This window comes from Lissotriton helveticus, chromosome 5_1 (genome assembly GCF_964261635.1).
Source record: "Lissotriton helveticus chromosome 5_1, aLisHel1.1, whole genome shotgun sequence".
NCBI lineage: Eukaryota > Metazoa > Chordata > Amphibia > Caudata > Salamandridae > Lissotriton > Lissotriton helveticus.
This window is the reverse complement of record NC_136065.1, coordinates 927,344,514-927,358,174: the sequence shown is the minus strand read 5'-3', so window position 1 is coordinate 927,358,174 and position 13,661 is coordinate 927,344,514. Positions and strand designations below refer to the sequence as shown.

General features: G+C 45.4%; 1 protein-coding gene across 2 annotated transcripts in view; it reads left to right on the top strand.

The window, feature by feature from the left end:
- Positions 1–13,661, top strand: part of CEP55 (centrosomal protein 55) — a 291,020-nt gene that overhangs the window by 256,875 nt on the left and 20,484 nt on the right. For both annotated transcript variants that reach the window (XM_078643397.1, XM_078643398.1), the window contains exon 8: positions 10,561–10,683. In XM_078643397.1, the coding sequence (XP_078499523.1) occupies positions 10,561–10,683 (123 nt within the window). The remainder of the gene's footprint in view (positions 1–10,560; positions 10,684–13,661) is intronic.

Below are 13,661 nucleotides of genomic sequence, written 5' to 3'. Positions count from 1 at the left end.
TCTTTCAACGGTGCGGTTTCTGGCCTATTCTCCCAAAAGGCGAGTCCAGGATATTCCTGCTATACTGATGTTTCAGCCTCTATCCTGGATGTTGGTAAGACTGACTCTGAGGCTGCTGGTCCTTATGGCCTCCTGCAAGCTGCTTGTGACATGGCCGTAGGCATATGCGGACTCTGCAGTGGAACCTGAAGTTCCAGTGGGCGCAACATCAGGGGAATCTCTCCGACATGGTCCAGATCTTGGAGGGAACTGCAAAGGACCTGCTATCTGACGGTAGTGATGGGTGCATCACTTTTGGGATGGGTGACAATCTGGGAGTGGTGAAGAACATAGAATACAGGCTCCACAACAACCTGTTGGAGCTCGGAGCAATTTGATTGGCATAGAAACTTTTCAACGCTCTATTCAGTGAAGATTAGTGCAAGTGTTCATGGATAACACCACTGCCATGTGGTACTGCAACAAGCAGGGCAGGGTTGGGTCGGGTCGTGGACCCTTTGTCAAGAGGCCCTGCAGTTTCTGGACATGGCTGGAACAGCAGGGTATATCTCTGGTGGTTCAACGTCTGTTATGCTCTCTAAATGCTAGAGAGAACAAACTCCGCAACAGATATCTCGTGGCTCACGAATGGCTACTCCATCCTGAGGTGGTGCAAGGTTACTGTCCGCAATGTCAGCAGTTCTGCGCAATGGAGTATCCAGGGTGGCTTTCGCTTGGAGACACTTTGAGCTCACGTCTCCTGTACACCGTTCCACCCATACCCCTCCTACCCAGAGTTATCAAGACGATCAGGAACGACCGGGCCCAAGGTATCCTTGTGGCTCCCAACTGTGCATGGAGTGTCTGGTACCCCGGGCTGTTGTGCATGGCCATCGGCACTGCGATCAGACTGCCCCTTGTGACGGATCTTCTGTTGCAGTAGAGAAGGGTTCTCCATCCGAATTGGTCAACGCTCTGTCTTCTTGCATGGAGATTGAGCAGTTACAGTTGACAGCTTTCAATGTTCCTCCCCAAGTCTGTGAAGTTATCTTGGCAGCCAGTTGTCCCTCCATCAAGACTGGTTACGCCTGCCGTTGGGGTATAATGTGGGGCATGGTGTACAGAAAGACAAATGTATACCTTTTCGGCCCCCCTTTTCCCAGGTTCTCCTGTTCATCCTCTGCTCTGGGCACTCTCTAGTGCGATCTCTATTTCAGCTTTTCTGTTACCTGACCAGCCGTCCCTCTTCAATCCTCTATTCTACATCATTTTCTGAAAGGTTTACAACATTTGTTTCCACCTTTTCTCTTTATTATGCCCCGGTGGGACCTCAATCTCGTTCTCACTTTTCTTATGTGCACTCCCGTTGAGCCCCTGCACAATTGTCTTCTCAGGCTCCTTACCATCAAGATGTTCTTCCTGGTGGCAATAAGATATGCCCGGAGGGTCAGTGAGCTCCAGGCCTGGCCATCCAAGTCTCCTTATCTGAACATCTACCCCGACAAACTTATGCGTCATACGAGAGCTTCCTTTCTCCCGAAAGTTGTCACTCCCTCTTCTCCTAGGCCAATCCATCACTCTGGCTCCTTTTAACGCTCCGCCTCATCCCTCCAAGGAAGAGGAGCGACTTTACCGTCTGGACCCAGAAAAGAGCATTGCTATTCTACCTTGATACACACAAGGGTTCCAGGTGAACAACCAACACTTCATGGGGTATGTCAGAGTGAAGAAAGGACTGACCTACAGAAGCGGACCATCTCATGATGGATTGTGCACTGTATTAAAATCTGCTATGCATTGGCTAAGAAATAATCCTCTGAGGGTTTGTGTGCCCATTACACCAAAGTTGAAGTTGCTACCACTACATTCGCTCATGTTCCAGTCTTGGACATCTGCCAGGCAGCAATGTGTGCTTCCTTGTACACGTCTACCTAACATTACAGTCTGGACAATCCGGTCCATAGGGTTGGGCACTTTGCCTGTTCGGTTGTGCAGGACTTCCTCATGTATAATTGGGCTCCAGGGAGCTATTGCTTGGGTATCTTTTCTAAGGTAAGGAATCTTCAGCTAGAAGTCTCTATCAGATTAACACGTTACTTACCTTTGGTAACGCCTTGTCTGGTAGAGACTATCTAGCCGCAGATTCCTTAACAAACCGTCCATCCTCTCCACTCCACAAACTGATTTCTAGGGACAGGGCTTTCCCCTTTCAGGGCAGTAGTTTTCCACACCATTGGTCCGCGTACTTCATGGCTCCACACTTCTGGTGTGGAAAGTGGCGAAAAGTAACGGACATCGACATGCCTAAGTGGCGCCTATATAGGCAACGCGCAATGGAGAGTAGCAAGGCTACTGACAAACTGTAACTGAAGAAAGCACTGCTTTATCACAGAGAGAGGTAAATCAACCCACTGTTAAATCCAACTTTAGAAAATCTGTCTGTGGCACGCCGATAAAAAATAGTCTAGATTCGTCTCCTAAGATAAAGAGAAATATAAAAGGAACTGTCCTAAGTCACATCCATGGTTAATACCCAACTGACCATTTCATACGACATACTTTCTTCATCACTGGTGTCAGGTAGTTCCTCAACCAGCCTTTCTATAAGAATTGAGTGCTTTGTAGAAATGTAGATGAGGATACAGTTTGACCATCTCATCATACTCTATGGTTCATATCACTTTCCAAAGGGGCGGGGAGTTGATTTTTGTTTTAAATGCTAGCTCCGAAAATCCACAGATCTCTCCTGCCATTTAAGATGGCTCTTTCAACTTTGTTTAATTTGAGGGTATCAGCAACCCTGGTAAATGACTCTTGTACTCACCCTATCTCGTTGATGTTCCTAACTGAAAACGTAGAAATTTCATAGAAGCTTCGTACAAGATAATTGCTATAGTCTGTGTTGATCCTCTCTTAAAAACCCTCATGCAGTATGAACATTATGCTACACTTCCAGATCCTGCTTGGCATTTTTTCTGTCCAAAGATGGTGGAGAAGCAGCAAGGTCAAATTTATCCTCTTCGGTATAGACATTCTGCACAAATGACAGAAGCATTGTTTACAAGTTGGGAAACCGCTCCCACTACCTCCAAAACTGTGTATGACTGCATTCAAAGAACCAGAGCTTCAAAACCACCACATTCTTCTACTTTCCTAGCCAAAATTGTAAACATTTACACCCTTGAGCTGGGCCAAGAAAAGTGTTAAAAATAAGGCAAGTTTGATTTAGAGTTAAATAATATGTTGGTATAGTGGAATAAACTGTAGGAACGAACTTATTTTTTGTTGATTTACATCGTATATCGTTGAATATTTTATCCAAGTCAATAGGGTTCAAAGGTTTACCTATTTGGTAGGAGTCTTTCCTATAATTATTTCAATACCTAATACACTTGCATGCCCTTCTATAAATGCTTTACATGCTTGTTAGTGTTTGGGATTGCTTCTTGTGGGACTCTCTTGTATAGACTGAACATTCCTGATTTGCTGCCAATGTACATCTCCAGAAGCAGTTTCGAGACAGTAATGAAAGATGCCAATGTTTTGTTCTTTAAGCTTGACCCCATCTTATGACATTACTTGCATTATAGCCTCCGTCCCTTTTTCCATATTTGCTGTTTGGGTGATAATTATTCCGCTGCTAAAATAATTCTAAAATTCCTTTTATCGGTGCCAGTGAACAAAATTGATTTTGGTAAATTGTTAATTTTGGTTCGGGTCAGACTGGTCCCAGTGGTCAATTAAGACCTACTTTTAAGTAGCAGTAATCCTTTTACAGCTCTCACATTAGTGTGAAGTTATCCACATTTTCATTATTACCCAGATTCCTGGAGACTATTACACTCCCTTAGAGGATTTTAATTGAGTCTCCAGTCAAACGTATTGCAATCTGACAGTTTTTAGATAAAATGTGTACTTTTTAGGTCTCTGCCTGCGTAGGCTGCGCTTGCTCAGTCTCGCTGGCGAGAACTTTTTTTCAGTATGGGGGCTTGAACCCGCCCCTCTTCTCCATTGGCTGGCTTTCTTAATGGAGGCCAACCATTGGAGGAGAGGGGCGTCACTCCGTTCAAGCCCGGATCGGGGGGGTGTTTTTTAGGTTCTTTCTCCTCTTCCATTGGCTGGAATTTTACATTCCAGCCAATGGGAAGAGGAGAGAACTAAAACCACGCCCCCGAATCACAAAATGATGATGCGTTTCTCCGAGGCATTCCTGCCTCGCCTCGGAGAAAGATGGTGGTGTTGAATCCTGTGTCCCAGAACGAAAGCATGTTTCTGGTGTGTTCCTGTGCTGCATGTAACGATCAGCAGGTAACTTCTGCTCTTTGTCCTCGTGTTGTGTAGAAAATAACGGGTCTTCCTTTCTTGCTATTCCATTGTGGAAATGTAAAAGGCCGAGAGGCATGCTGTATGGTTTTATTCTGGCGCCAACTACTGGCCTTTTTTAAACCTTTCCTAATGCCCAGACCTTCGTATTCGTTATCAACTAGAGTTGTCTAGGAAGAGTCGAAAGAATAAGACTAGTCTTAAACCCAAAAGAAACCGAAAAGCATACCAATGAAAATAGAGAACAAGATATGGCATGTACTGACAACGGCCTAAAAAACAGAAGAGATTTTGTTTTTGGACTATTCACGTAAGTGACTGAATATTACGCAATTTCAAAATGGCCGCCGGCATTCTGGACGTTAAGAAACTGGTTTCAGGACACCATAGCAACCAAAGTACACAGTAAGAAACCAATTGATCTGCCACTACTTTGAAAATAGCTGCATTTGGGAAGCATTGTTTTCGGTACAGAAATACAATGAATCCCCTATTAGCCAAGATAACAACAATACCAACACGCCGTTAAGTTATCATTTCTGGTAGTAGAAACATTCCAATTAAATTATGGTAAGTTTTGGACAAATCAAAACATTGCTGTATTTTTCGGAACCTACACACTATTTTTTATAAAACAACAGAATCAGGTATTCTAAATGGCATCAAACTTGGATTCCCTTCTCTTGAAAATGGTTTATCTACCACCACATTAGAGAACATTACATTCAAACATGGCCACTGCGTTGCAGCGAGGCCGGGAGAATGCACCTGCGCCCTGCATGTTAGCGGTGCGCGGCGTCTGTGAATGTTGCTGGCGGATGACAGAAGTAACTGACGTTGGACTGAAGACGTGGGTTGATAGAGCTTTCTTTTTGGATGTCTCTGGCTGTACTGTAGCACTCTTCCTGCAGTTTGTTCTATACCTTCTCCCACTGCTTCACAGTTGTCTTACGTCAGGGCTCAGCTGTTTCCACTGTTCTTATTGTCACACATCGCCTACTGCTTCTGTGGCTCCTCTATAGGTCTTCTGGTGTACCTCCTTCGTCTATAGGTGCTCCACTTTATCACGTGCTTTTCAGTACAGTGCAGTTGTCTGTATAATTTCGAGAACCTCTGCAAAGCTTTCCTGCTGTCACTATTGTCTCCCCTTAATATCCACTTTCTATCATACACCTTACAGCGCTGTTGTGATTCACTTGCAACACTGTATCGAGTGCCACTGTTGTTTCTTGCATCTTTCAGTTACATCTCCGGTTTCTGTTGTTTGCATATTTATAGCAGTGTCCCTTCCATCTGCACCTGTATATATCTGTCTCCTTTGTGACTTACTCCAACTCTCAGCTTTAGCACGTTCTGTAGTCTCGTGCCTCAGTGTAGAACAACTCTCTCCGATAGAAAATCACTTTCTTTTCACTGCTTCTCTTCTCCATCCTATGCTTCTCTATATTACTCAACATTGTTTCACATACTCGTTAGAAAGCCCAATGTTTACTTGGTCTCCCCACAGCAAAACTTTCTCTTTCATGGGCCTCTATAGAACATCTGGTCTCCTTAACGTGAATTGCTGACTCTTGTCCCTTCTGTAGTGTCCTCTGACTCCTCTGTATAGAGCCTTACTTTCTCCTTGGTTAGCACCTATGTACTGCTTTACTATCCAGTGGCACTGAGCGGCTCAGATATCAGTCTGGTCTCTACGGACAGCAGTACAGCATGGGATGTTCTAATCCGCTCCACCAGCATTGAACGCAGTTTGGTTGCCAAGAAGCAATGGGCCCTGCGTGAGAGGCAGCAAGAGACACCCAAAACTTCATACATCCCTCCTGCACTGTCAGCCAACAAACCCCGGGAGTGCAGGCTAAATCCTAGGACACTACAAGCAGATACCAGTAGAGAGGATTAAAAGAAACCCGAGGAACGACTAAGAAAGTGTCTTAAAGGCAGGACCGGCCACTGGAATTATGCGAAAGCGGGTGACCAAATTATATGGCAGAGTTGGCTAAATTATGCATTAAGAAAATGAAAATTATGTACCATAATGACTCCCAATCGGTGGCAGTATTACTTGAGTGTTTGTTCGTTTTTAGGTCTCGGCCTGCGTAGGCTGCGCTTGCGCAGTCTCGCTGGTGATAAATTTTGTTTTACAGTATGGGGGCTTGAACCCGTCCCTCTTCTCCATTGGCTGGCTTCCTAAACAGAGGCCAGCCATTGCTTTTCTGCCCCCCCCCGCCCCTGTTTCCTTGTTGTGCTTGCTTTTCTGCCCCCCGTTCCCTCATTGTGCTTGCTTTTCTGCCCCCCTGTTCCCTCGTTGTGCTTGCTTTTCTGCCCCCGTTCCCTCGTTGTGCTTGCTTTTCTGCCCCCCTGTTCCCGTGTTGTGCTTGCTTTTCTGCCCCCCCGTTCCCTTGTTGTGCTTCCTTTTCTGCCCCCCCTGTTCCCTCGTTGTGCTTGCTTTTCTGCCCCCCTGTTCCCTCGTTGTGCTTGCTTTTCTGCCCCCCCTGTTCCCTCGTTGTGCTTGCTTTTCTGCCCCCCGTTCCCTCGTTGTGCTTGCTTTTTTTTTTAACATTTCTGTGTTTACCTGATGCTTTATTCCCCATTTCCTTTTCCTCCTATTGTTTGGCAGTCTTTAATCAGCCTCATTGATTGCTCCTCTGGTGAACCCTGACTACCACATCCCCCATAATGGAAGTCCCCAGTGTTGGAGACCCCGCGCAGTGATCAATAGCATGTTGCGCATCATGCAGGCCATGAACGGAGGTCTCCCTTGGGCTGATTCCAACTTTTCCATTATTTAGTGGTAGCTCTTATCCTTTGATGTGTTGTGGAAACAGTCCTATCTGGATTGATATATTTACTTTCCACAATTAGGCCTGTTACAAATTGCCATCAGTATGGCGGTTGGTTGCTGTCCGGAGACCAAGGCAGTTGTACAAGTCCGGATAAAGCTACTCTTAGACTTGTATCACTCTATAGCAGGCATTGGAAAAACTAGTAGGTCCGGCGCTGGCTAGTTGCCTTTTGCCTTTGTTGAATTTTGTTTTTTCTTGGTTTTTGTAAAACTTTTATTTTTGGGGGAGCTGCTTGTTTTTCTTGCCTCTGTTCCCTGGGGTGTTACTGGGCAGAGATGAGCGTGTGGCTTACCTAGACTGAGGGGGGGCCTGTGTGTGTGTGTGTGTTGGGCCCTGTGTGTGTGTTGAGCCCTGTGTGTGTGTGTGTGTGTGTGTTGGGCCCTGGGTGTGTGGCTCTGTCTGTCTGGGTGTGTGGCTCTGTCTGTCTGTCTGTGTGGCTCTGTCTGTCTGTGTGTGTGGCTCTGTCTGTCTGTGTGTGTGGCTCTGTCTGTCTGTGTGTGTGGCTCTGTCTGTCTGTGTGTGTGGCTCTGTCTGTCTGTGTGTGTGGCTCTGTCTGTCTGTGTGTGTGGCTCTGTCTGTCTGTGTGTGTGGCTCTGTCTGTCTGTGTGTGTGGCTCTGTCTGTCTGTGTGTGTGGCGCTGTCTGTCTGTGTGTGTGGCGCTGTCTGTCTGTGTGTGTGGCGCTGTCTGTCTGTGTGTGTGGCGCTGTCTGTGTGTGTGTGTGTGTGTGTGGCTCTGTCTGTGTGTGTGTGTGTGTGTGTGTGGCTCTGTCTGTGTGTGTGTGTGTGTGGCTCTGTCTGTGTGTGTGTGTGTGGCTCTGTCTGTGTGTGTGTGTGGCTCTGTCTGTCTGTGTGTGGCTCTGTCTGTCTGTGTGTGGCTCTGTCTGTCTGTGTGTGGCTCTGTCTGTGTGTGTGTGGCTCTGTCTGTGTGTGTGTGGCTCTGTCTGTGTGTGTGTGGCTCTGTCTGTGTGTGTGTGGCTCTGTCTGTGTGTGTGTGTGTGGCTCTGTCTGTGTGTGTGTGTGTGGCTCTGTCTGTGTGTGTGTGTGTGGCTCTGTCTGTCTATGTGTGTGTGTGTGGCTCTGTCTGTCTGTGTGTGTGTGTGTGGCTCTGTCTGTCTATGTGTGTGTGTGTGGCTCGGTCTGTCTGTGTGTGTGTGTGGCTCTGTCTGTCTATGTGTGTGTGTGTGGCTCTGTCTGTCTGTGTGTGTGTGTGGGTGGCTCTGTGTGTGTGGGTGGGTGGCTGGCTCTGTGTGGGTGGCTCTGTGTGTGTGGGTCGGTGGCTGGCTCTGTGTGGGTGGCTCTGTGTGTGTGGGTGGGTGGCTTTGTGTGGGTGGCTCAGTGTGTAGGTGCAAATGCAATAGGTCTCGCATTTGCGTGCGATTAAGCTATTGGCATTGTAAATGACAATGCCATTTATTTATATGTTTTAAAAACAAAAACATAAATAAAAATAATGTCATGAGCAATGCCAATAGCTCTAACTTTAACAATGCCGAGACCATTGCATTGTAAATGCTTGTTTGTTTTACTGTACTACATAGTGTTTTATTCCTTATGTGTAATATATCCCGCAATATATTGCTTTGAGTCACTAAATATAAGGGTGCGTGTTCTAAACTACTTCCACATATTTTATAAACGGTTTAGGCATTATTTGCAATAGCATTTGATGTCACAGTTGTGATTATCTTCTGGCAGAGAGAGCATTTGGTTGGTAGGTTGAGAGTGAATCAAACGCATAGCAAGGGTGTTTAGACATGTGAAGCAGTCTCTGTCAAAAAGCCCTAAATTACTGTTTTGTATCACAGAAATTAGCTTAATCTTTATTTAACAATTTTTTTCTTTATTCATGACTGCCAAAAGTCTTATCGTTTTCGGTTGGGCGAGGACTTTGTAAATGCAAGCCATGTCTATAATAGATAAATGTGTTGGCTCCGTCTATACTGTGTACTTCAGTACTTTGTGCCAAACGTGTGGCCGCGAAGCTATAGTCCTATGCATTCAAAGACCACAATCCAAAGGGATACAATGGCTTTGACCTTTGCTCAGTTAGTCTCTCATTACCAGTCGATTGCTCATTTGGTGCTGTTATTGTGCACCACAATTTTCAATACCATAGTGGGGATTACTCTATCACTCTCCAGCACTAATCTAGGTTTCAGCAGTAGGAATGGTGGATAAAGCAGCATTTCTGAAGTGCACAAATACTCTACTTACTCAGCTTGCTCTGGCTTTTATTTTACCAAAAATTACCAACATTTTGTAAGCAGAAACAGTCAGTGAGCGAGGTCAAAATCATGGATCCAGGCTATGAACCCCTCCTCCCCTGCTTCTACACACAAAAGTTATGTATATCGATTTCATGTTGTTGTGAGGTTTGTGATGTTATTGTTGACCTACAACACATTTATGAAATTTGGTATTCTAACCACTTTTATTGTTGCCCCAAGTTGTAGGTTCAGGAATTCCCACCTCTAAAGGTCCTGTTGTTGTCTCTGTAACATTGGACCCATGTTCAAGGGTAGTGGATTTTTTCCATTCCTTAACCCCTTCCATGCTGGTGACGAACCCCAGACGTCACGCTCCACGGTGCTCGTGTGCGGATGACGGCTGGGGTTCGTCACGGTCCCGCCCTGTTCGTTCGGCGGCCGCACACGGGGGGAATCGCGGCCGCACGGAAGGGGTTAAGAGTGTGGTGTCTGTCGCCCATCAAGTTTAATTTTGCAAAGTCCTCTTGAAACCGCCTATTCGTATTGTATGACCTGGGGTTATTCCCAAAAACTCACTCTGTATTTGGCAAATCCTAAGAATCTCTAGATCTGAAGGAGACATGAAGTTACAGGGACTTCAGTAAAAGCCCAAATGCTGTTTGCATAAAAGTAGCATTATGTTGAGTAGTGATTTGCACTGCTTCAACCCTGAAAAAATGCATTGAAGAGATATAATGAAAGAGTTTACCACCACCCATCATGTTGTTGGGCTCTAAAGAGAACTGCGTCCCAAAGTAGATCATGTTCTTAGCCCTATTCCATTGATTATAAGCATAATGCATGAAAACATAGCAAAACTATTCATCTTAATTGTCCTAGGAAATTTGGCTTTGCATAATTTCATCTGCATGGCGCCACCTGTATCGCATGTTCTTTTCTTCCATGTTCATTTAATATATTCATTATATCAGGGAAACTGTTGAAAAAGATGTTTGGTATGCTTTATGAAACGCATGGCAACTTAAGAAGCTGGGATTAGTATATCTGTTTCTACTTGTGATTTTTTTTGTCATTATAGTTATCTCCAAGTGAAATGTAAATGGCTTCTAATTTAATTTGCTTAGCTTAGTGCTGTATGGCAATACGTTGGGTTGTAGGTACTTTTTCTTAAGTTACTGAATCTTTCTTTTGTTTGCATCTGTTGCAAGATTCAGATATGTACGTCGGAGCTAGAAAACGAAAAGTTGGATAACCAGAACACACAACACCAGATATACAAAGTTCGGAAAGAGCTGCACAAGGCAAAGGAGCAAATGCGGTCGCAGCCAGTGGTATGAGTACTGATCTTTATTTTTATTATTATTTCTAGGAAAATCAAATTATCGAACGTTATTGTAATGGATCTATGAATAACAGTCCCCCATCCACTGATCTGTTTTAGTTGAAGAGTTTCAGCATAAAAGACTTATTAAAAGAAAATGACAGCCAAGTTGAAAATATTTTTTTTAATTCGCGGTGTGCTTGCTTTTAAGAACCGTTGAGTTGACTGGTATGTCTTACTTTCAGTTACATTGATCGTTAAACTCCTTAGAACTTCCTTATTCTCCAATGCATGACTAACTTTAAATAAGTAAACTTGGTACTGATAGGTCCAGTGCCACACTTTAACATGTCCTCTCAGCATCTTACCAACACTTCCTGCCCCATAAATTTGTACTGTTCCACCTAATGTACTCTTTTTTTATTAGCTTGAGCCTAGCAGACCGCGCAAGCTGTGTGGTTGCAAAATAACTAATGTGGGTTTACCATAATTTACATGGGCTTCCATTCCACCCACTGCTTACCATTGGTTGGCTTTATTCTCACTCGTTTGCTTGCTTCTTATTCCATGGCTTTTCTTGCCCCTGCTTGACCATCTTGGTTGTGTCACTCTAGTTTCTCGAACATCTTGCTGGTTGGCTGTTTACTGAGACTTACTTTTTAGGTCTCGCGCCTAGTGTTGCAGTGCGCAGCACTGTCCGTGCAGCAAGAGACCTCTTGTAGGGGGTTTCAAAACGGACCTAGGAATCGCACACACTCGTGCGCGTGCTTTTCCTTTTGGCCATGCTATTGGCCTTTGCGTGCATCTTTTCATCAAAGACAGCACGCAATTGGCCAAAGGCGGGCGCATTGCTCCGCCCACGGCCTATTGGTGTCGGTTACCCGCACCGCCACCATGTGGTTTCAATTATCGTGCCCAGACACAGGCGCGATAATTGAAACTACATGTCTCTCTGTGCCCGCGCACCACTCGCGTGCTTGTCATAGTCAGTTCCTGCTCTCCCGGTAGGATTCAAATCAAGATGTCTGCACGCGTTCGTTTAATCACTAAACTCCTAACTGAATTTAAGTCTCAAGGATGCACTGCAGAATGTGCTGGAGTGACACTACGTAGTTTTTGGTACTATTGCTAAACAAAATAAATGGCAACAAAACGAAGGCAGGTGTCTTGTTTTTTAAGACCCGATATGTGTATTTGCACGTGTATGTGAAATAAAAAAAAGTGTCGTAGAACACAAGGTCGACAACTGGATTGTCACTGGAAAGTTACCCCTGGTGACTCATGCTGTAATGTTCTGCCCCCAGCGCGTGCTGGGCCTGGGGCGCGCAGGTGGCTGCGGGGTACCTTTCTGCCAAGGTCAACGAGCACTGACTCACCGACCGCATCAGCGGGCTGCGTCCTTTGTAGCAAGATTACTTGTTAAAAGAGAATCACAGAAATATTGAATACTCAGTCGTAAGAGCTATTGTACTGGAGAAACCAGCAGTGAATGCTTTTCACAGTCTAATAAAATGCACAGTGTAAACCCAGTCAGTTGTAGATAAACCCCAGGTTCTTTCCTCGTGGGAATACGTCACAGGAATGAGATGTCCTTTTTCAGTTTTAATGCGTGCACACATAATTAGCCTTTGTTCTGTGGACCTAAAGTGTAGATTCTAAGCCAGTATTTGGTACCTGTGTAGTGTCAGTGCTTAATTTGAGCCGGTGGTTTCCGGTGTTGTCACTGGCACCAAATTGTCAACATTAGCACGTAAGACAGTTCACCACAAGGTTGCGCTGCTTTATATAACACAATACGACCCGGCCCACTTAATGCCCTAAGCAGGGGGTAGTATTCAAGGCAGCGTCTAATCAAGAAAAAACAATCGGATTTGTTTCAGGGGGTGTAGAATGCGGATCTGTAAAATTGGCTACAAGGTGCAGTGGAAGTGATGTAGCACGGGGGCCGAAGGCCTCCACCCCCCTTACCTGCAGCCGTCTCGCCGGCGGCAATCGCAGAAACATTTTGAACCCCAGAGTTAGAATTTTTTTCCCCGATACTTCAATTGGCCCTGATTATAACGTGGTTCAGAGTTGCAGCAATGTTAAATATATAGAAGGGGTGGGGGGGCATTATTACAGTGGCTGTAGCAGTGATGGCAGCTTTGTATTGGTGGGTGTAGAATTCGGCATGTGTGCAGGCTGGGCATATTATCTTAAGGAGACATGTTGTCATATGTGTAGCACGACGAATACCATGCAGAGACAAGTCGGCAACGGTGTGTTTTGCAGTGCACATTGGCATTAGTGAATATCGGGGTTCCCCCACCCCTCCGTACTCTGGTGTGCTTATTATAACAGACGGCGGTGAGATGAGGAATGAAGATGACTTTCTGAAACATAGTGGATAATATGCTGAATTGAGATTTAAACCAGCTCTCCTGCAGTTCTTGGCTCTGCTTTATTTCCCCCTCCCCCGCCCATCTGTGGATTCCAAATGCTTGTTTAAACAGCTAGGGACTATTTTTAACTACGGCGGTAGACTGCTTTGCGCTCCTCCCCCTCTAAGGAAGCAGACTTCCACACCATGGCCTTCATTCCCTGGGTTTTCATAGGACCCAGGGGCAGGTGAAAGGTTTGGGGTGATGTTCGGTGAATACTGGGACCTGCATCAGTTCAAATAATACTCCATCTAAGGCCCAGCGCCGGCCTTTATCATGGCCGAGCTGGGGCAATGTTCAGGGCGCCAACCTTCAGAGGAGAGCACCGAGCAGCCTCATTAAGGGCATGCAGTCAGCAGTCTCGATCTGGCTCCAGAGATTCAGCTTATTTTTTTTAAATCAGTTTTTTGATGTCTTTTATAGCGCCTGAGTTTAACTCTCGTCTAACTTCCTTCTTTCTGTCCCAGCTACCTGGAACCCTCTGCCCTGCTACCCCAACCTGCTCCTCACCAACAACTTGGAATTACCCTGAAACAGCTGTGCTGTGTGTTATTTAGGGAGTCTGGGG